The sequence below is a fragment of the Pinus tabuliformis genome, chromosome 1_2 (genome assembly GCF_031772625.1).
Source record: "Pinus tabuliformis cultivar Carrire ecotype Pingquan chromosome 1_2, CPIR1, whole genome shotgun sequence".
In the NCBI taxonomy this organism is placed as follows: Eukaryota; Viridiplantae; Streptophyta; class Pinopsida; order Pinales; family Pinaceae; genus Pinus; species Pinus tabuliformis.
The window spans coordinates 1,313,251,765-1,313,274,368 of NC_142298.1; the positions used below are offsets into that span (position 1 = coordinate 1,313,251,765).

At 38.3% G+C, this 22,604-nt stretch overlaps 1 protein-coding gene across 1 annotated transcript; it reads left to right on the forward strand.

Moving 5' to 3' along the window:
• The first annotated feature begins 685 nt into the window (after positions 1 to 685).
• Positions 686 to 11,578, forward strand: LOC149211040 (acyl carrier protein 4, chloroplastic-like). Its single transcript, XM_089394518.1, has 5 exons — positions 686 to 814; positions 1,007 to 1,141; positions 10,627 to 10,740; positions 10,958 to 11,080; positions 11,160 to 11,578. Exons 2-5 carry the CDS (start codon positions 1,073 to 1,075, stop codon positions 11,307 to 11,309), a joined length of 456 nt encoding a protein of 151 aa, XP_089250644.1. The 5' UTR covers positions 686 to 814; positions 1,007 to 1,072; the 3' UTR covers positions 11,310 to 11,578.
• Positions 11,579 to 22,604: the final 11,026 nt, after the last annotated feature.

Below are 22,604 nucleotides of genomic sequence, written 5' to 3' on the forward strand. Positions count from 1 at the left end.
TCCACAAGCCTACTTGGGATAAGGAGCTAGCAAGAAAGAAAAATTACTATATTGAAGTGTTTAATCCCTCTCATAGTCATCAACCAAAAGCATACATAGAGGCCAATATCTCTTGGAGAGCCAAAATTCTTTTTGCTCAATTAAGAACTAATTCTCATAAACTCCGTTGTGAAACAAAGCGCTGAAAAAGGCCAAAGGAAGCGTCGGAGGAAAAAATACGCATTTTTTGTTTTTCCGGAAAAGTGGAAACATAAAAACATTTCATTTTAGAATGTGAGGCCTTCAAAGACAACAGGGAAAGTTATGCAGATATACTTGCAGCTAGCTCTTGGGATAATCTATTTAGCAAGAGGTTTGTCCAGAAAATGGGAGCATTTATTCTAAAGCCGAATACATCAAGCAGAAAAAAAGTCAACGTGTCTCTTAAGCTATCTTAAAATAATTTCTTTCTTTCTTTTTTTTGTCCTACAAACTGTAAAACACTGACACTTCACTGATGTCTGACGATGTCACAGATAATCTTGAGTCGGCAACTATCGTGTAATGACACTTCACTGATGTCTGACGATGTCACAGATAATCTTGAGTCGGCAACTATCGTGTACAGAGATACGAAGTTTTCACCCAAAATTCTACATGTGGTTCATTTCCCTGACTTTTCGGAATGATTAAGACGCTTTGTCTCCGGTTAGATTCGAACCTTTGCCGAGTAACCGCGACCTTTGAAAGCGTGACAGAAGCACAATCCTTGGGTTTGAATATCCCACCTACACAGGTTTAGTGGCGGCCACTAAACAGAAGTTTTCCTTTGCTCGTATGTGATAAAATATCCGCTGCTAATCCAGCGGAATCACCTACCCCTTAACCTACCTCTTAAATTATGACAATTCGGATTTGAAAGATTTATCCAAATGAGCAGAATATATCGGTAATAACAATGAGCTCGTCAACATGCACTTAATGGCCATGCCATATAAATGAGCCCTGTATTTGTCATTTCTTTCAGGAAGCAATTCGGGCGCTGCGTTTAAAAACCCTTTTCTGGTTTTCATTCTCTAAGATTTCGGCAGCAATGGCTTTCGCTTCAGCGAGCTTTTCTGTGGTTCGGGTCGCAGCAGCGCCATCATGGAACCAAAAACAGGTATGTAATTGTGTTTCTTCTGTTCTTGTCACTAACAAGGATTCGTGTCATGTTACCTTATATGGATTTCATTCTTTTTATGGATCCCTGTGTACTCTGTAAATGTGTTGTGAAGAGTACTTAATTTTTTTTGGATTTGGTTTTCAGTCTATTTATGTATCCGTGCGTGCTCTGTAAATGCATTGTGAAGAGTTTTTACTTTTCCGGATCTGGGTTTCATTCCTTTTGTGAATCCCCTTTTCTTGGTTCCAATGAAAAATCGTCGAGTTAAAAAGAGGGGCACTGAAGGCCTTCTATCATCGACAGGTCTCAAATTTTAGCTTCAAATTCTTCTACTTAAAAAAATAGTCTTTAGACAGCCCAAAACAAACATCCATCATCTGTCCAAAATAAGAGCCATTTATAGCTCCGAGAATGTTCAAGAATAAAGCTTTAAATAATTTCACCTAAACATACTTGAGCAAAAATATGCCTTATAACAAAGGCTGAACTAGGCTTCACTGAAGCTGCTTCAGATATTATTGTTTTCAGTTATTAAGTACCTGTTGGCGTTCTTTTTAGTGCTGATCTGCCTCTGTCCAAAAGGTGAGCCATTTACGGTCCCGAGTATATTAAAAATCAGAGTTTTAGATCATATCACCTAACCATACTTAAATACAAGCTAAAATAGGCATCGTAACATGGCTCAATTTGTTCACACAAAATGTCTGGCATTTTCAGAATCGCTGAAGCTGCTTCTGGTCTAATTGCCTTCAGTTATTGGGACAAGACCGTCTCTGGATTCCTGAAGACAATGTGGTTTAGTACTCTAAATATATGCGATAGGTTGTAAGAATCGTTGTTAATATTCTCTCTCTAGTTAGATAATTACAAAGATAGTAACTTTAGATAAGAAAAAGGTTTAATGTAATACTAATCATGTTACCCTGCTACCTTTTTCCCTCGGGAAAAAGTAACTATGAACGCAGGTAATTCGTTTGGGGCCTTAAGCATACATCTCTACATCAAGTTCCTCTTTGAGAGGGTTTTTCTTAGTCTTGTCTTTGTTCATCTGAATTTAAGGTTTCAAGTTGAAATCTTTAGTATAAGATCTTTATGTCCAGGTCACCCTATATAATAGGGATGTCTGTTTTCTTATAAACTTTAGTGGTAGGTTGCTAGAATAGTTGTTAGGACAACTGCATAAATAGTAGTTCTATATAAGAGAATAGGTTTATTGTGTTATAATCTGGTTTAGTATTCACAATGTACGTGATTGGTTGTTATAATGGTTGTATAGGGATGTCTGTCTTCCTTTTAGCCTCAGTGATAGGTTTTGAGAATGATTTTTTTTATTAAATTATTGAGCCGAGAGGCTTATTTTACAGCCCAGTGTGATGTGTAACTCTTGTGATGTGTAACTCTGTCCGTCCATCAAAGTTGAAATTTTGCTCATGTCTGTCCACATATAAATTTAAAATTTTTTTAAAATAAAAGACTAAATAACTATACAAAATATTTAAATAATGTCGGTTCATAAAAGAAAATTGCACGTGAAGAAATTGGATCCCTCTTGGCTCATGTTAGATCCGTATTTAAGATGGATCTATGCTGGGTTATTGAGGGACTACTCTGAATTAACAACAAGGCTCAGATTTTTTTGTCATGAGAAATACCTTTATATTCCATACGAGGAATATACATGTTTTGGTCATTCCTTGAGGCCTAGCGCAGACCCAACAACAAGGCTCATCATGTCACTTGCGGTTATTGAACTTGGGTGGTGAGGATAACAATCTTTCCTCCCAATCCCCCAGATAAACCCAATTGACAGGCTGTTAGAATGAATGTTAGGACAATTCCATAAATAGCAACTCTATATGAGAGGATAGGTTTATTGTGTTATAATGTTAGTGTGTTACAATCTGGGTTAGTATTCTCAATGTATGTGAATAGGTTTATTGTGTTATAATGCTAGTGTGTTACAATCCGGGTTAGTATTCTCAATGTACATGATAGGTTGTTAATTATCTCTTTAGTTAGATAATTACAAAGATTGTAACTGTACGGTGTGTATAAGAAAATAGGTTTATTATGTAATCATGTTAGTGTGTTACCTTTTGTCCTTGGAAAAAAGTCATACATATTTGATTAATATAATAAAAGTGAGTAGATTCTATAGTGCTGTAGCAGCATTCGTTTACAACATGAATAGTAGAGAGAAAACATATTTTCTTCCTTCTATATTCAGAGAAAAAACCAGAAATTAAAACTGTCTAAACCATATTACTGTTTTCGTACCAAGTTTTAAACTTGAACCCAAAACTACAGGTATCACCTCTCCTCCGAAAACCATATATAAGACTTTTCCAGCATAGCACATTCACTGCCCCTTAACAAAAAAAAAAACACACTACAACATTCTTCAGAACTTAGAGCTTGACAGAATTATATCAAACTTCAAATATCTGAAGAGATTCATCTTGTTTTATACCTCGTTGAAACTCAGACAGGTAACCATTGTTAACAGTTCTCTGCCGACCTGCTTTTGGAAGCTCGTCCACCTGAGTATTCAGTTCTCGATTATGTGGAGCAAGGTAGTGCTTGAGAAAAGGGCCATCGTAAACTTGAACTGATCCAGAATAGGTTGCAACTTTATGTTGCCCATCCCGTAGTTGCCTTTTACCGAGTTAAGGATCACCTCATAATCCCCATAGACTTGCAACTTTGAAAAGCCTTTTTCCACGGTCAGTCTTAATAGGATCTTTAAAGCTATCAACTCAACATAAATGTTAATGCCTCTGCCCAAACCTGCTTTAAAGACAAATAAATAATCATCAGAGATATACAAACACCCTCCAGCTCCATGAACAGAACTATTTTCCTGACTTGCTCCATAGAAAATACCCCAGGGCATTGACTAGTCAATTTGTAGTTGTTTAATGTCCACAGGGTTTTTGATAGACGGCAATCGGCTGCGCTGTTAAGGCACTCTTAGATGTTAAGTCACCGGTTCAATTCCCTGCCCTATTCGGGTGTTATTCTTGAACATAACCATGATGTAGCCTGACTGTTGCCGAAACTTACAAAAAAAAAATAAAACAATTTGTAATTGTTTAATGATTCTTGCCTTTAATGGCTTGGAAAAGAATTAAAGTGATCAAACAGAGGTGGAATCTGTTAAGCACATTGGTATGGAGATCAGCATTCCTAGCTAGCCAGATTTCCCGCCGCACTACAAAAGGAAGGGCTCTGAAAGCTATTGATGCTTTGTTCAGGAACCAGTTTTTGAGAACCTCTTCTACAATCGATCCATGTCCCCCTCCTTGCAACCAGTGACAATCTCCATTTCTGTCCAAACCAGCACAAGTGCAGGAATTTCATAAGTGATCTGTGGGATCTCCGTAATGTTTACAGCGCGTACATCTTCCTGAACCATTCCGGCATTTTTTTTTGAAGCTCTTCTCATGTCATGAATTTGTTCTTCAGGATCAACCACATATATACTTTGAAATTAAGAGGGGCTGTTACTTTCCACTACCAAGCCATCTCATCTTGTTGGGCTTCTTCACACAGGATTTTATAGCCTAACTTCGTGATGTACAATCCCAGAAGAGGATTTTCAGACCAGACCAGAGTATCATCCTCTTCCTTTAGTCTCTGTTAGCGTCTTACAATCTAGAACAGTATTCTAATTTCTAATATCCCTTTAGATATCGAGATAGGTTTTTATGTGATAGTATTAATTTAAGATAGTATTCCAGGTGTCATATTGTATAATAAGAGCTTTTTACCCATTGGTGTCAATTGGGTTTAGCTTATGCAGTGGTGAGGAAGAGTGTTTTCCCCACAACTAGGTTCAATTCCCACAAGTGACATGTTGAATGCTTAATAAGTATATTGTTGTAATGGCCATGAGCTTGTTGTTGAAAAAAAGGCTTGAGCTTTTGCAAAATCTAGTTTACCTTGGGTACCATCCTCAAACTGAGGGTAAGTGCCCGATGGGTTTCCCTGGCATATGTATACCACGAAAGAAAAAGCTTTTATTCATTGGTACTTTATGTGTTATGGTCTTCATATATTAGAACCTTAACTTTGGTGCATTAATATTAAGATTGTTATATGTTGTTTTTTAATAGTGCAAGATTCATATAGTGGCCTGATGGTATGTTATAGCATTATCTAGTAATTATAATATTAGAAGCTTTTACACATTGGTAATCTGTTATAATATGGTCTTTTTTGGTTAAGGACTTTAACATTGGTACTTTAATATTAAGGGTGTTATTGAGTGGGCCTAATGGTTAAGAACACATGTTCCTATAAGGTCACAGGTTCAATCCAGATTCCAGAGAGGGGTAGAGTATGTACACCTCTGTAGACTTTCATAGTCAAATTGTTGTGTAGAGGTGGGTTCCTTGTCTCTCAAACAAGGGAGTCTCATACACCAATTTGGTGTCTGGCTTGGCTGTGACGTTAAAGTTAGATTATTATTATTATAATAAGAATAATATAAGTTTTGATACCTTAAGTAAAAAGGATTTATATAGTGGCCTTATAATATTAGTGGCTTATATTTTCTTATTTATTCATTTTTTTTTACTAGAGAGAAAAAAATTCATAATTTCCATTCTTAGTTTGAATGGATAACTACATTCTTAAGATGCTCACAGCTCTTTGTTGAATAGAGAATATCCAAAATATCTGCTGCTTCTCAATCTCAGGATTATCTGAAAGAAAACCCAAATTCTATATGAAATTCAAAATATACTTCATCATAATAAAAGCTCCCATATATTTAACCTATAAATGTTTCTTGTATAGTTTCTTGGATTTTATACAAGACTTGAAAAAAAATACAACTTCAGAAAGGACTCTAGGTTAAAGCATGAGAAGAAATGGAGAGAGCACCATCTAGTGTGTCCTCCAGTTGTATAATAATTCCTTCCACCACCTGCTGTGCCTCCTTTGATAGTCCATCTGCAACCTTGTTCAATTCTCGATAAAAATGTGTGAAAGAAATGCTTTGAAAAAGACCAGAGATTTTTTCAGATGATCTGCTAGAGGTCTGAGAGTCACATTCTGAATCTGGTTAGCACTTCTTATCCAGTCGATTACAGGTAAAGAGTCTCCAAATACTTGCATCCTTTCAATCCCTTTCCCATTTAAAAATGTGTGAAAGAAATGCTTTGAAAAAGACCAGAGATTTTTTTCAGATGATCTGCTAGAGGTCTGAGAGTCACATCCTGAATCTGGTTAGCACTTCTTATCCAGTCGATTACAGGTAAAGAGTCTCCAAATACTTGCATTCTTTCAATCCCTTTCCCGTTTGCCAGTTTTAAGAGACACATAAAAGCTGAGAGTTCTTCTTGAGTTGTTGGTTCCTGTACCCAAGAAACATGCTTTGAATTTAATAAAATGCTCATCTGCAAGGAATAATATTCCTCTAGTGCCACAGAAATGATGAGGATCTTGTTTGGCTCCATCAAAGAAACCTCTTGGGTGTCTTTTCTACCAACAGATCCCTAATTTTCCTTGTTACTCCTTCATCAGCTCTATACAACCTTAAAATATACCACTGACGGTAGACCTGTGAGTACACCTGAAAGGTTGACTTCTGGATGTCATTAAATAATCTATCATTACAGGAAAGCCAAATACCCACAATATTAAACAAGGTAATTCTCTGAAAGCTTTTAACTCCTTTCTAAACCATTTTCCCAGACATTGTTCCATGGATATACCATTCCAGACATTAGAGATACCGGTCAGGTTCTCGACATCCTACCAAATTCGACTACTGTAAGGATGGTAAATCATTAAATGACCAATATCCTTCTCAGATTCTCTACTCAAACTGCATAGACTCGGGCCACTCTTAGGCCTTTTGTTGAATCATATCCCATGTCAATACCCTATTTTTAAGTGCCAACCATTAGAATACCTTGGTTTTTGGGGGGTCTTTTATTTTCCAGATTTTGCCCACAACTAGGCCTCTACTTGTTCATCAACTGAAATCAATACTTTGTTTCCAAGTCTAACAGAATACATCCCAGATACCTTGTATTGTGCCCATGCCAATGAGTCAGCCTCATCTTTATTTTTTATGTGACTTTTTCTTAACTCCACTATCAGTAGATGCCACCTATATTTTTTCCCTCTCTAAGTCAAGTGACTCTTCTGACCTTCATCCTCTAACAAGATAGATGCTGTGAAAGTATCTCTGCGTGATTTAAATAATACAAACCTTGACTTACCCCTTCACAGGTTTGCTCCCTCGGTTGAAAATGATATCGTCCCAATTGCTACTAAGACCCTTTTGAATTTTTTGAATCTTCTAGGGAGTTTCTTTTGGACTTAGGATTGGATAGTGCCTCAGGCCTTAGGAAAGAGATAATTAGATTTTTCTCTACCTAGTAATCTTTCCTTTTTTGGTGTCTTAGAAGGACTGAGTGATTTGTTTGTAAGATTTAGCCCAAAAGCACCATAACCCAAACCACTATTGATGATATTATGAGTGAATTGGCTAGAAGGATCAGAGATGGACATACCTTCTGCTACTCCTGAAGCCCTAAAAGTTCTCTGTAGGGATCTCAGGCTCCTCTCACGGGACAGCTCTTCGTAGAATTATCATCCTTTGAAGCTGGGACTTATAGAATTGGAATGGGATTCTCAGAGCTCTTTTTGGTCATCTGCATGACTTAATTCCTTTGCTTCTCCCTTAGCATTAGGTTGACCCACAGTGTAATTCCCTTCATATCTTTCTTGTGTGGACGTCAAAATCTCATCCTTTCTCCACCAAATCTTCCTCAAAAAGGATTTAGAACAATCTCTGGCAATATGACTGTGCATCTGACATCTCACACACCTAAATGGAACGTTTTATAGTCTAGAATTTGTTTATGGATTCTATAGCCCAGCGGTATGCCTACAGTATCCACCAATCTTTCCTTAACATTGATTTCCAAAAGAAAATTGGCAACTGTCCTGAATACCATAGTTTTAAAGGAGGAATCCACCATAAGAAACTTACCGAACTCATTCCTTAATTGCTCCTAAAATTTTCCTGTCCAGAACTCCAATGGAAGACCTTGACCTTTGAACTAGATTGAGATTTTGGAGTCTTATTCTATTCTCAAATTGAAGCATGCATGCCAAGGCTTCAACAACAGAAATGAAGAATCCTGAAACCAACTCCCATTCAATATTTATTGGCACCCTCTTTAGTTCAAAAGAGAAAGCTAAGCCAACGTTTGGGCATGATGTAATAAATTGGACCATATCCTATTATTGGCTTCTAGACTTGTTGAATCAAAAAATTTAGTATTTCTGTTGCTATATGGCTCCTAAAATATTTTCCAATCAAAGTTTTCCTGAATAATTCCAAAACTTGACCTAGCCCCAAGTCTTCCTGCACAACCATTTTTACCTTTGCTTCTTTTCTCCTTATCACCTTCCTTCTCTTCCTATTGCCCTTGCCTTCATGAGACTCTGTATCAGTCTCCTTCCCCCTTATCACCTTCTCTTCCTGTTGTCCTTACCTTCATGAGACTCTGTATCGATCTCCTTCCCATCCCCAATCCAGGATGGCACCAATAAACCCTACACCTCTAATGGATCAGTAGAAGGTTAGCTGATATAAACTTTTGACCTTCGCCCTTACCTTCATGAGACTCTGTATCGATCTCCTTGCCACTTATCACCTTCTCACCTTCTCTTCCTGTTGCCCTTACCTTCATGAGACTCTCTATCGATTTCCTTCCCCTTAAGACCTCCACGTAGAGACCCCCAATCCAGGCTGGCACCAATAAACCTTACACCTTTAATGGATCAGTAGAAGGTTTGTTAGCTGATATAAACTCTTGACCTTCGTTCGAGTGAGATCAACACATCTGGGATGAAACCACCCTAGACTTGTGGACTGGGAAGACAGGATGTCTTTACAGATCTCAAACCCTTGTCCTCCAAACCAGGAGATTGAAATTCCCTCTGCACATGCAACCCTGTATCTCCCTTTCCCACCTGAGATGGAATGCCTAGAGAGTTATGATACCCATCAATACCTTTGACAAAACAACCTTCCCCAAAATTTGAAAGCATGTGTTCTATCTTCGGCCTTGTAGCCACTGTACCTGGACCATTATTAGATCTGACAATGTCAGATGGAAATTGATATACTTCTAACCTATGTTGCACTGGTCTTGGGGACGGGAACTCCCCGGAACGACTGGAGCACACCCCCAAATTTTCAGGAGACAGGGGTTGGGGACGGCAATATATATATATATATATGCAGAATTCAATATTAACATTTGTAGTTGTTTCAAGCTAGTATTATGCATAACCCTTCCCACTCGCCAATTGAAATCTCAAACAATTTAAGAAGGGATTGAGTGACATTCCATTATTGGCCACTAGACGTGAGTTTTAGCTTTAGGAAGCGTAAGTGTAACTACTTTAAATTTGTAATAAGGTCCATGGACAATCTATCAAGGAGAACTGTCTTTATATTAGTTTTTTTTCCCTCATTTTTCTTGTTAATGGTGACTATGTTAAACACAAAAGGCATTCTCTTTTCAATAGGTTTTGCGAACTTTTATAGCCATGTTGAAAACCACTATAAAATAATTTGGTTGTCTAATGATATTAAATGCATATTTCAAATAAAGAAGGGGATTGAATAGAAATTTATTTAAACATTTAGTACTCAATCCAATTCACAACTATTTGATTGTTTTCACAATGTTTGGGGTTGGGATGATGGAAGCATTGAACTTGAATGAGTCCTCGAAACCCACATACAATATGTAAAAGCTGAGATGATCCTAAGAAAGAACAAGAAAAATAACCACAAGGATCATCCTTTTAAAATGTTGTATTTTCTGTTTTCTTGACATGGAGGGTGCTTTTTGTAATTTTACCATTGAAAATCCAATATCTAAATCACTAGAAATCCAAAATGAAACCCATCATACAAAACCCATGTTTTGAGCTGCAACTTGTACAAAAAATTTAGATCCCATTCATTCCAAAAAAACATGAATGGGAAAAATGATCATATTATTCAATCACCAATTTCCATGATTGTCAAAATTGAAGCTTTGTGCTTGGATTATCTCTAAGACCTTCCCAAAACATCCCTGAAATCTGTCTGGAACATCCCTGGAATCTGTCCGGAACGTCTGGGGGACGGCTAGCAAGTCCCCAATGGAGTCCCCAACAGTTTGGGGGCGTTTCCTAAGGGTCCAAAAGTCCCCGGAACGCGGGGCCGGAGGGTACATGATTATTTTTGGGCAGGATAGGTCCCCATGCAACATAGCTTCTAACCATCCCACTTTGGCATCACAACCTGAAGTTGCTTTACTGTTTGAAGTAGTTTCAGTGTGCTTTTTAGGATAAAATCTGTTGCTTTTCTGTTTTCATTATCTTTGTATACTATTTGTATCTTGAGAATGAAGAATGCACACAATTCCATTAAGAACCTATGTTTTCTTCGCTGGTTGCAGGTTGTCCCTAGATTCTCTGGACTAAAGGCAGTATCATTTGGGCAACAAAGATTTGATTTTCCATCATTTCAATCTTCACAATGCACTTCCGGTGCTTTGAAAGTAGTTTGTGCGGTATAGTTTCTCTTCCCATCACAAGCTGTAATTGAAATCTTCCATAGTTCTTGCAAAAGCCTTGTGATGAAGGTCTTTATTTTCATGTGCCGTCTGTTTTTATGACACTTTGGTTGGCATAAATGTTTTTGTTACTATCATATTTGAACTCCGAATGTAAATATTTATCTTTCATTTGCAATCATGTATGCTTTCTGATCACCTATTCTTTGAACAGGCCAAGCCAGAGACTCTCAACAAAGTATGTGATATTGTGAAGAGTCAGTTAGCATTATCAGATGATAAGCCTTTGACTCCTGAATCCAAATTTTCTGATCTGGGTGCTGATTCTCTTGATACGGTAATATTGATTATACCGATGACGTTCATGTTAACTTATCATTGTGGGTTTGGGCTTACATCATATCCTGTACTTTCAGGTAGAGATAGTAATGGCTCTTGAGGAGGAATTCAAAATCACTGTCGAAGAAGAAAATGCTGGGAACATTACAACTGTTCAGGAAGCAGCCGATTTGATAGAAAGGCTTGCCGGGGTGGAAGGTTCTGCAGCTGAGGCAGTTAAATCTTGAGCGGTGTATGCGTGTTACCTAAAGGCTATCCAAGCGCACATCTAACGTCATCTGTTAGTCATTGTGGCTTTTTTCCTGGATCCGGTGCACAATGTGTTGGGTCATCCCTGAAGAATAATCCATCGTCTCTTTGAAGTTTGAACCTATTGATGCTTAAGAACATTTCAACTTTCTAGTTAATTGTTAGTTTTATTTCCCCATGTGGGTTAGCTTATTTTTGTTAATCACTTTTTTCAAAGGCAATAATGAAGTGAAATTTAGTACTTAAATCTGATGGCAATTATATCGTGTTTACTGTTGAGTTGTGATCAATCATTTTTTAATCGGGAATTGTAGTATTAATTTATGGTGAAATAACTTTCTATGGAAAGTGAGGACCTTTCTAAGACCCCGGTTTGGTCTTTTGGTGTGGACTCATATTCACAACTACAAAAGACTGGGTAACATTTTTTTCAAAGTTTTTGTGGAAAAGGAACTGTCATACATTTGTACTATAATCGAAGTCTTGAATGAGCTAACGGTTGGTTGTATATAAGTCTCTGGCAATTATTATTTTTCTTTTTCTCAGTTGAAAAAAGTTTACTCATTTTATTTATAAAAGGAATACTTATGTGCAGCTTGACAGCCTGCAAACTCACACATCAAAGCATGTTTAGAATAACAGTTGTTAGAGCAACTCTTGGTAGGAGCAAGAGATAGCAGTTCCTGTACGTTTTCATATTAAAATAATAACTTGTGAGGGTTGTTCATGAGTAATAGAATTCCTTACCTGTAGTGTAAACTAAAAACAAAGAACTTTCCTAGAATCTCCGGGTTGTTCATCAGAATGGTTTCACCTCAAGTCTTTCAGAGGTCAGAAAAGTTGTCTAGACTGAGCCACGGAGACTACATCCACGTGCTGTATCTGTATATGCTTGGTTCCATGCGTACGACTGATTTTTCTTGTAGATCTGCATCAGTGTTCAGCTCCCTATCGATATGTATGCAGGTGATCCGACGGTATCTTGAGTTCTTTTACCTGGCTGTTCTCACACTTGCCCGATGAAGAATGCTTGTAGATTGCCGAGACCACTCTATCCATCCTATTATAACTTTTAAATCACCATATATATCCAAGACTCTTATTTGAGTATGCCAGGCCAGATCTAGTGCTCGCTGTGAGAAGTTCTGCTGTCTTGTTTGTCGCCCTGCCTATACCTAGTTTGAAGAGTATTTTATCATGGTTAGGAAGCAGGAGCCCACCACCTGCACGGCTGCAGGCTCCATTGAAATACCCCTTTGTGTTTGTGGGGTCTTTGAAGAGTATTTTATCATGGTTAGGAAGCAGGAGCCCACCACCTGCACCGCTGCAGGCTCCAATGGAATACCCCTTTGTGTTTGTGGGGTCATAGTCTGGGTGCAGGGGGCGCTTGGCGACCAGTGCTTGTGATCTGTTTACTTTAAATCTGTAAAATATCTTGTCGAGGATTCTTGGTTTTTTTTAAAGATGCATTCATTTCTGGGAAGCCATACTGTCCAATGTTTCACCAAGTTTGTACGTGGACAATGAAATAATCTTTTTTTTTTTTTAAATCTAGGATAATCGATAACTAGTGAGAGTTATCCTGAACAGACTCAAGATCAAATCTAACTGGCTGCCACTATAAACCTAGGCTACGTGCAACCGCCTGCGAGCCACACAATAGCAGGCAACTTATGCCTCAACAAGAGCCGAGACGTCTGCTATGGGGTCGCCTACTCTTCTAGCGAAGACACAACAGGTCATATATATACTCAATGAGATTTGAGCCCTCATCTCGCCGGTTACACCCCAAAAACTTACCGTTGAACCTCATATCACCGTATCAAAACTGGATCAATGATTGAACTAGTCAACCCCAAAACTGGAAATTGGGAAAACATTGGACTAAAAATCAGTGAAGCAAACATTATATAAATATTAATGTGCCCTGTATGAATGCAAACCATGATACACAAATGTGCAAAATTTTCGCGTAAATATAACAAGGGTGTTATAATCAAAATAGCACAAGTGCAAACCATATTTAAACCAAAAATATATCAACAGAGAGACATTTATATGATTTCTATAGTCTAAAAAATTCATGCTACAAAAAATACCTACATATCATCAAAACTGTTGTGTATTGGGATCCTCATTATCAATATCACCCTCTAAGCATCAAAATAAGATAGAAAAAACTTAACATGTCAAGTTGAGATAGGTGTAATTTTATGGGGCTCATGATAGAGAAGTTCAATAATCAATGCCACTAGCATCAAGCTACATGGCGGGTTTGGTGCTCTTGATCAAATTGTTAGTTCCATACCTTTTACATGATAAAATTCAATGAAAATGTTGCAATCACCCCAATTTTATAAACGGTTAACTCTGTGGGCTTTTCAGTGTGATTTAAAATTGTACTTTCTCCAATGATGTTAGAATCACTCTCAAACATTTTGAGTTAATTATTGGTAATGTGAAAATTTATTTCTATTTTATTTTTCACTTTTATCATTTTACTTAAGGATTTAATATTATCATTAGTTACATAGCATTAGTAGGGCCCTAGCGTTGAATATTAGGCTTCCCTCCTCATAAGCTACTGTTCATGTCAGGAAAATGTACCTTGTTGACCTTACCGCCTACACCTACCTACAAGTCAATGAGAAAAAGCCCTCAACCCCACAATGTGTGGTTGGTGGCAGGGAATTCAGAGAAGGGCTTGTCAAACTAATCCCGACTTTCTCTGTTTAAGCTATCTCCCAGGTTAGCTAAAGGCGGTGGTCCCTAATGAAAAGTTAAGTTAAAAGAGATTTGAGTTTCTAGGAGAATTGTTAGAGTTAGATTATTTCTTTAAGATTTATAAGCAAAAACTGACATGAGCAATAACCATCATAAGACAAGCATGAAATACATAAACAACCAGTGCCTTCCAAGTATTTGCTCTTTAAGAAATGAAATTGTATTTTGCTTAAAACAAAAGTAGAATGCCTAAAAATTTGAAAGCAAAGCAATTTTGAAATGGAGACAAAGATGATATGAAATAGTCAAAATGATACTCCACAATTAGTGTATAAGAACTAGCTCAAGACATGCAAGTAGAACTCCATACTTGTCTAGTTAAAACAATGCTCTAGGTAGCAAATAAAATCTTTGAAAGCACAAGATATTGATTAAGAAAAATATTTAATTTAAGTTTATGTGATCTTAGTAGGCTAGAAGAAAAAAAACTCCCTCTTTCAAAATCGTTTGATGAGATCTTTGAGGCAAATCGATTGAGTCCTTGTATTCTTGATCTTGGGAGTTAGTTCGTCTATTGGAGATTAGTTTGTCTATTGGCGAGCTACTCCACGCCCAAGTAAAGCCTTCAACCAAATCTAAAGATCTCTACACACTTGGAAAAAGATGTCAACGATCATAAAGGATTAGATTATACAATGGAGGAGAAGGCTAGAGATTTCACCAAAAATTTTCTAGTGCTCTTCTTAGAGTATTTCTCTAACCCAAAAACCATAAAAGATAGCTTGCATATGTCAATTCAAACAAGTGGCAAAATGATAACTATCATAATCCAACATAAATGTGAAATGTAAAGCACAACAATTGAAATAACATCACCTCAAGAAATGGAAGGAGAACACCAACACAATAGTACCCCAAAGTCTCTTTTATTATATGAAAGATGCATACAAAATCTAGTAGAGTCTCCGCAAGCCCAACAACTTGTTCTATGATACAATATGAGAGTCCACGTGATGTAAAAGCATCAGAGCACCCTTAATCAAAATTTAAATTCAAAGCTGTGAAAGGGGAAACGTGGACAATCATTGTAAACCGGGGCAAATTCTGTTTAAACAGAGCTAAATTGATGGAATTGATAAGTCTCTAGAAGGCTTGATTAAATGTAATTATCTACCATGCATGCGAATATAGAGATTTAGGGGTTTGATTGAGCGATTGTGGGAGAAACTCATGGATCTTAAACAATTCCTCCCTTTGTAATTTCCTATATAAGAGAGTCTGTGTTGTGTGAAAGGGATAGATAGGGGTATGCAATGTAGTCGCAGGGAAATTTGTGACTCGGGTCGTGAGGCCTTAGCCTGTAATCGAGTTCTGTTTATAATTGAAATATGTGTGTTATTATACATCTAGGCGAAATCTGGGTTTTGTGTGTTTGTGTCTGTACATATATGTTCTTTACTATAATTTGATAATTGCGTGTGTGAGTGTAAGGGACGAAGTTCCTATGAATTTCTCCTTAGACAAAGTATGGCAGAGATAAATTTGTGTTGTAATGCGAATTCCATCAATAAGCGAACGAGAGATCTGTTGGATTTGAGAACAGATCAATAGAGGAGAGATTCAATCGAAACTGGAGTCGATTGAATAACACAACAGAAATTGGCGAATCGGCTAGATCAACGAGTAATAATGACGGAAGAGGAATGGCGGAGATTAACACCAAGTGTGAGCAAAAGGATGGAGTGGTCTTGGAAAGACAGTAAGCGGTGTCTCACACGCCCTAAAAGTTGCAACCAATGTTTCTAAATTCTACATGATTAACCTTAGCAGTCAACACGTAGCATGAGAAAACCACTTTTCTCGTGCACTCTCGACTTGTTATGCATCATGCATGAATTCACGCGAGATTACGCGATAGCCGTTGGATCAAGTAGGATTGATTGATGGTGGAGATCAGCCAAGCTAGTTGGTGAGCAGGTGACACGATAGTCGTTAGATTGAGGAATGAGATTGATGGTGGAGATTTGGAGCGCCAAAAGTCAAGTGTTAAAATGAATACATCAGTTGTGCGACGCGCGATTGACGATGATTGGTCAGGTTTGTTGTGAAGTCCGCTGGTTGAAATGCTTCTGATGTATACGTGGGCCCATAACCCACAGGTCCACGCGTGAATTATCTAAAGATGCAATTTTGCTGCATCAAAGTGGTATCAGAGCAGGGAAAGGTTTCATGCGAGAAAGAGTTTTTGTGCAAAAGAAGGAGGTACAATTATGTTGAAGATTGGTGAGTTTGTGGTCTTTATATTGTCATACGAGTAGTGGCAGAAGAAAGTAAAAAGATTGCAGCAACCTAGAGCCAGGAGTGCTCAAATGGTTCCAAAGAAGAGAGAACCAGAGAGATGTCAAAAGACTAAGCTCAGAGGAGAGAATCTTGGTGAGGTATCGCGAAGCAGGGAGGATTGTTACTATATAGGTTTTGTTGCAACGCACAGAAAGGTCATAAAGGCAATTCCACAGAGGATGCGAGTAGAATTGCCAAGAGATGAAGGAGACATATGACCAGGAGGTCATAAAAATTATGTACCTCGGGAGTCTGATGTAGGAGCATCGGAACACCCTTAATCAAAATTTAAATTCAAAGCTATGAAAGGGGAAATGTGAACAATCATTGTAAATCAGGGCAAATTCTGTTTAAACAACGCTAAATTGATGGAATTGATAAGTCTCTAGAAGACTTGATTAAATGTAATTATCTGCCATGTATGCGAATAGAGAGATTTAGGGGCTTGATTGAGAAATTGTGGGAGAAACTCATGGATCTTAAACGATTGTTCCCTTTGTAATTTCCTATATAAGAGAGTATTTGTTGTGTGAAAGGGATAGATAGGGGTATGCAATGTAACCGCAGGGCAATTTAAGACTCGGGCCGTGAGGCCCTAGCCTGTAATCGAGTTTTGTTTATAATGGAAATATGTGTGTTATTATACATCTAGGTGAAATCTGGGTTTTGTGTGTCTGTGTCTGTACATATATGTTCTTTACTGTAATTTGATAATTGCATGTGTGAGTGTAAGGGACGAAGTTCCTATGAACTTCACCTTAGACAAAGTATGGCAGAGATAAATTTGTGTTGTAATGCGAATTCCACCGATAAGCGAACGAGAGATCCGTTGGATTTGAGAACAGATCAACGGAGGAGAGTTTCAATCGAAACTGGAGTCGATTGAATAGCACAACGAAAACCATTGGATCGGCCAGATCGACGGGTAATAATGACGGAAGAGGAATGGCAGAGATTAACACCACATGTTAGCAGAAGGATGGAGTGGTCTTGGAAAGACGGTAAGTGGTATCTCGCGCGCCCTAAAAGTTGTAACCGATATTTCTAAATTCTACGCGATTAACCTTAGCGTCGACACGTAGCACGAGAAAACCACTTTTCTCGCGCGCTCTCGACTTGTTATGCATCATGCAAGAATTCACACTAGATTATGCGATAGCTGTTGGATCAAGCAGGATTGATCGACGGTGGAGATCGGCCAAGCTAGTTAGCGAGCGGGTGACACGATAGCCGTTAGATTGAAAAATGAGATCGACGGTGGAGAGGGCCCATAACCCACAGGGCCACGCGCGAATTATCTAAAGATGCAGTTTCGCTGCATCACCATGGCTCTATTATATAGACAGTTGGGAGCAAATCCCAGTGAAGAATGACAATGACGAATGGCATTGGAGCCAATCCCATTGTAGAAGTGATTAAACAAGTGACATGATGCGACAATCCCAAAGAGAAATTCGAATTTGTTAAATGGAGCTCCAATACCAAGTGTAAAAATCAAATTCTAGCAAGTGGACATCATTTGCTTCTTCCCTTATGTGCCAAATTCGAATTTTATGATAGAATGACAAGTGTAAAAATCGAATTCTGGCAAGTGGACATCATTTTCTTCTTCCCTTATGTGCCAAATTTGAATTCTATCATAGAATGACAAGTGTATATGGGTGGTAACCTATGTGCGGACAATTTCCCACAAAAATCTCCACCAAATATTCTCCCAAATCCCCCCAAATGTGCATTAACTTCACAAATTCGAATTTCCAAGCAACTTTCTCCTTTAATCCCAGAAATTCGATTTTATTTGAGCACATCATTTCCTCGATTTTAAGAGTCCGCACCACCTTGGGACTTCACTTTAACTTCCCCATAATTTTCCACCTCATATCCACAACATTTAGCATGTGTGGATATTTATTTTTTTCCATTTATTTAATTTCCAGTTTAATTAATTGACAAATTTCCCACTAAACTTAAGAAAAGTGAGTTTTGTGGGTTCAAAACACATTTTTAACTCTTCAAGTGTGTTATAGTAGAAAGTTGAAGGTTAGCGATGCAAATTTCATTACTCATACCTCATACAACTTCTCTATACATCACTTATTACATTACAAATACAATTTTATTAGCAATTTCCGCAGTGCGGAAAATCTAAAAAATTAAACAATCACTACCTAAACCTAACCAAATTCCACAAATTTTTTGTGTGTGATCTAGTATGGTAATATACATCGACTCTAAACACTAAGATGTGTTAGGGGCTCAAATTTCAAACCGTCACCCCGGCGTTGGGGTAAAAAGTGAGTGAAAAAACCTAGAAAATTATCCGTCTCTGAAAAAGAAGGGATAATTAACTAGATAAAAAAAACACTCCAAGGTGTACTTGTTTGTTGGTTGAGTCCCAACATCCTATGCTTGTTACAGACCAAAAACTCATCATTACTAATATCACTTATTACAATTCCCCGTATGGTGTGGAATCTGGGATAAGAAAGATGATGACAAGATAGAAGTAGAGTTAAAAACCTCTGTTCACTGAAGATACCTGATGGTACAAGTGTTCTCTGAATCATCCTTGGGCATGGAGTCTTCATATAATCATCAGGTGCCACTCCAGTTGTCAACATTTGACTCCATATGGAGATGCATTCTAGATACAAAGTGATAGTGTGCAAGAACCTGGAATCTGCATCCACCGACAAAAGACATATATTAGCAGTATCCATTGAAAATATCATCAAATGAAATAAAGTACAAAAACGAAGAAATGTAAATTTATTCTAAGAGCATAAATGACAATTTATTCATGAAATCAAACTAATTAAACAAAAATGACACGGGATAATGTTAGAAGTATGATACAAAAAGATGCCCCATAGCATCAGATGTCCTCAATGAAGTTCATGCTGAGAAGCTGCTTACTTTCAAGCAAATCCATGGGTTTCTTTTTTGATGTGCCCTGTGCAATTCTGAATATTTGAGGACTTTGATCAATCCCAACACTGTGTTGTACATGGCCATCAGATTTACCAAGTCCTTTCCATTTTTCTTTTCTTTTTCTTAATAGATTGTGATGTTGATGTTGAGGTGATCAAAGTAGACCTTTCTACCCGATCTTGAAGATGCTTTGATGGTGAATTCAATGTATCCAAGACTTCTATGATCTACCTTTGTCCATTTTGCTTCTGCTCTGACATGGGTGATGGATCAATCTCATAAGTATAAACATGATTCCATTCAGTTTCCTTGCTATCCAAGTCTCCATCAATTAACCATTTTTCAATGGAGTAAATAACCTCCTCATAATGAGATGAAGGTTTCTTCAGTGGATCAGAAGGCTTATGATTTGTTTCTTTGTTCTTTTCCCATCCGTCATCTATCCTAAGCTGGAATTTTTATACCTGTAATCTTTCCATTTCCTCTAGCCTATTCTAAAAAGTGACCCGATTAGCCTTCATAACACTTATTTCCTTGGCATGATTCGTTTCCATGGTGTTGATTAATTATACTTGTTTTTATTCTGTGGCGAGCAACCTATTTTGAATAGAGGTCATTTGATTAGAATGATTTACTTCCATGGCCTTTATTATTTGCGCATGATTTTCCTCCATGATCTCAATGAATTGAACTTGGTTGAGCTGCATATCCTTAATAATTCGATTCAACCCCTTGATGAGATCCTTATCATTCTCATTTGCTTGAGTCTTGATCTTTCTTTCATATTCATATTTTTATTCAAAAACATCAATGATTGGTTCTAGAGAATCAAAACTGTTAGCAAGTAAGTCTACGAACCAATTCATAGCATCACCATCTAATAAAAAGATCAAAAGTCTCATTTTAATGTCCTCATGGTTAATATCATGGCACCATTTGCTCACACAAAGGTGGAAATTCTTAAGGTCAGTTTCAGTACTGATGGCATTGTTACCTAGAAAACTAGGCAACTCTTCAATAGCCTCAATAGCTTCATCCAGAATAAAATTCGGATAGCCTGGAATGTTAGTAAAATCACAAGGGGTGAACAAATCATTCATGATGTTATGCTCACTTAACCTTGAAAGAGAAAATGGATACCAGAGAGAGGCCCCTGTCGAAGATTAGCAAGAAGTCTATAAGAAGCAAGCTTCAAGCAGAAATCCTTGCAAAAAATGAAATAAGTGGAGTCACCACTTGAACATGAATCTAACTCTAAACTCCAACATGCAAAAAGCGAAAGTTAGTCAATGTCCCAGGTACAAGAAGACTTGTCCCCGACAACGGTGCCAAAAATGTTGACTCTGCCGCCTTCATCGACCTACAAGTCAGTGAGAAAAGCCTCCAACCCCACAAGGTGTGGTTGCTGGCAGGGAACTTAGCGATCCAAATTGGATCCATGAAAGACTATCAAAGAACCATGACTGTATCAGGTCAAACAAACCTCTAAGGAAATCCAAAACTGCGATCAAAAACACCCTGAACCAGTGGCAACGGCAGCTGACGTGGAACGACGAGGACCTCGGTCAAAGCGTGCTGAATGAGGCCCATGGAAACCGCGCAGGAGGCCAAAGTAGCCCCTGGGAGCCCCGAAATGGGAAAAGGAAGGGATTTTTGATGCGTGATTAGTGCTAATCATGCATCGCTAGGCGAACAGGGCCCTGAAGGGGAAGCCCGAGCACTCGGTCACATCGGGAGCCAGGAAACCGCGGGCGGAAAAAACGAAAAATGCTAACGTACAATGGTGGGACCCGCGCACTGGAAAACCGACGGTATTGATTGGGGCGCCCTTGAATGGTAAGAGGTTTTGGACGAAAGCGGAGAAATTCCATACAATGATCGACGCGTGGCAGGCGGAGGTGAGAGAAAACCGTTGCTGATCGCACGCTATCGGTCGAGTAAGTCAACCGTGCGAAACGTGCATATGGCGTCGGATCTGGAGGGCCCAGATCGGACGGCTAAGATCGTGCCCGATGGGAGGAAGTGGAATCGACAGGGAATTAAGCCGCGTTTTAAAGGGATTTGGAATCCGTTTGACTACCACGATGGAGGAAGAATGCATCCACGGCGTAACTGAAGAAACAAACCAACGAAGCATGCTGGCGCCATTTAGAGGAGGAAAAGTGGCCACTCCTTAAGCGTTCATGATGACGCCGAACACAGGGAACTCCAAGCGCAGCTGCAGAAGGTGAATCGACAGGCGGAAGAGGAACCGAACAGGCATGGGGATCGAATGGCTAAAGCCGTGAACAGAGAAGAAGATAGGCAGTTCAGAGAGTTAGAGTTGAGTAGAGTCCAAGTGACCAAGAGAGACAGTGAACAATGAACCCTGAGAGAACTGAACACAGAGAACAGAAAAGCCACGCAGAAGAGACAGAGGGTCGAGATGACCAAAGACAGCGTCCAACACCATAGAGCTTGAAGATTCAAGCCTTCCCATAGAGGAATCTGTCTAGACTGAGCATCACATTTGGCTCTTTCCACTGTAGACCAAAGGGTCACAGAGCTGGTAGGAAGAAAAAGAGTCTGTGTACTCCAAGTGGCTTGGGGAATCCAAGAACCACCTTGCCAAGCAAAATCTGCTTCAGGAGAACTCACATTGAGTCCCTGTATTGTAATCTCTCTGCTTGAAGACATAATAAAACAAGGCCACCATTGAAAGTTGGACCGAAGACGTAGCCCTGGAAAATAGGGTGAACTCCTTATTAAAATTGTTTGTGTCTTTGTGTTGCTTACTATATTTCTCTGCTGTCTTTCCATTTTATTGTCTGTGTATTGGCAATCTGATCGATCTGTTGTTTCAATAACACAGAACACACACCAGCAAATGAGTTTGTAATACCTTAGTTTAATAAATCTTTAACTGATGTCATTCATGGGTGAATATTAGATTACTCAGAGAAGGGGCTGTCAAACTAATCCTGACTCTCTCCTTTTAAGCTATCTCCTAGGTTAGTTAAGGGGGGTGGTCCCTAATGAAAAGTTAAGTTAAAAGAGATGTGAGTTTCTAGGATAATTGTTAGAGTTAAATAGATTATTTATTTAAGATTTATAAGAAAAAACTGATATTAACAATAACCATCATAAGATAAGAATGAAATACATAAACAACCAGTGCTTTCCAAATATTTTCTCTTTAAGAAATGAAATTGTATTTTGCTTAAAAAAAAGTAAAATGCTTCAAAAATTGAAAGCAAAGCAATCCTGAAATGGAGACAAAGATGACATGAAATAGTCAA

What these genes read in the sequence shown, in the direction of transcription:
- LOC149211040 (XM_089394518.1), top strand. Translation starts at nt 1,073, where the DNA reads ATGGCTTTCGCTTCAGCGAGCTTTTCTGTGGTTCGGGTCGCAGCAGCG. An exon ending in CTTTGAAAGTAGTTTGTGCG is followed by an intron (nt 10,741 to 10,957) that starts GTATAGTTTCTC and finishes TTCTTTGAACAG; the next exon opens with GCCAAGCCAGAGACTCTCAA. An exon ending in GTGCTGATTCTCTTGATACG is followed by an intron (nt 11,081 to 11,159) that starts GTAATATTGATT and finishes CTGTACTTTCAG; the next exon opens with GTAGAGATAGTAATGGCTCT.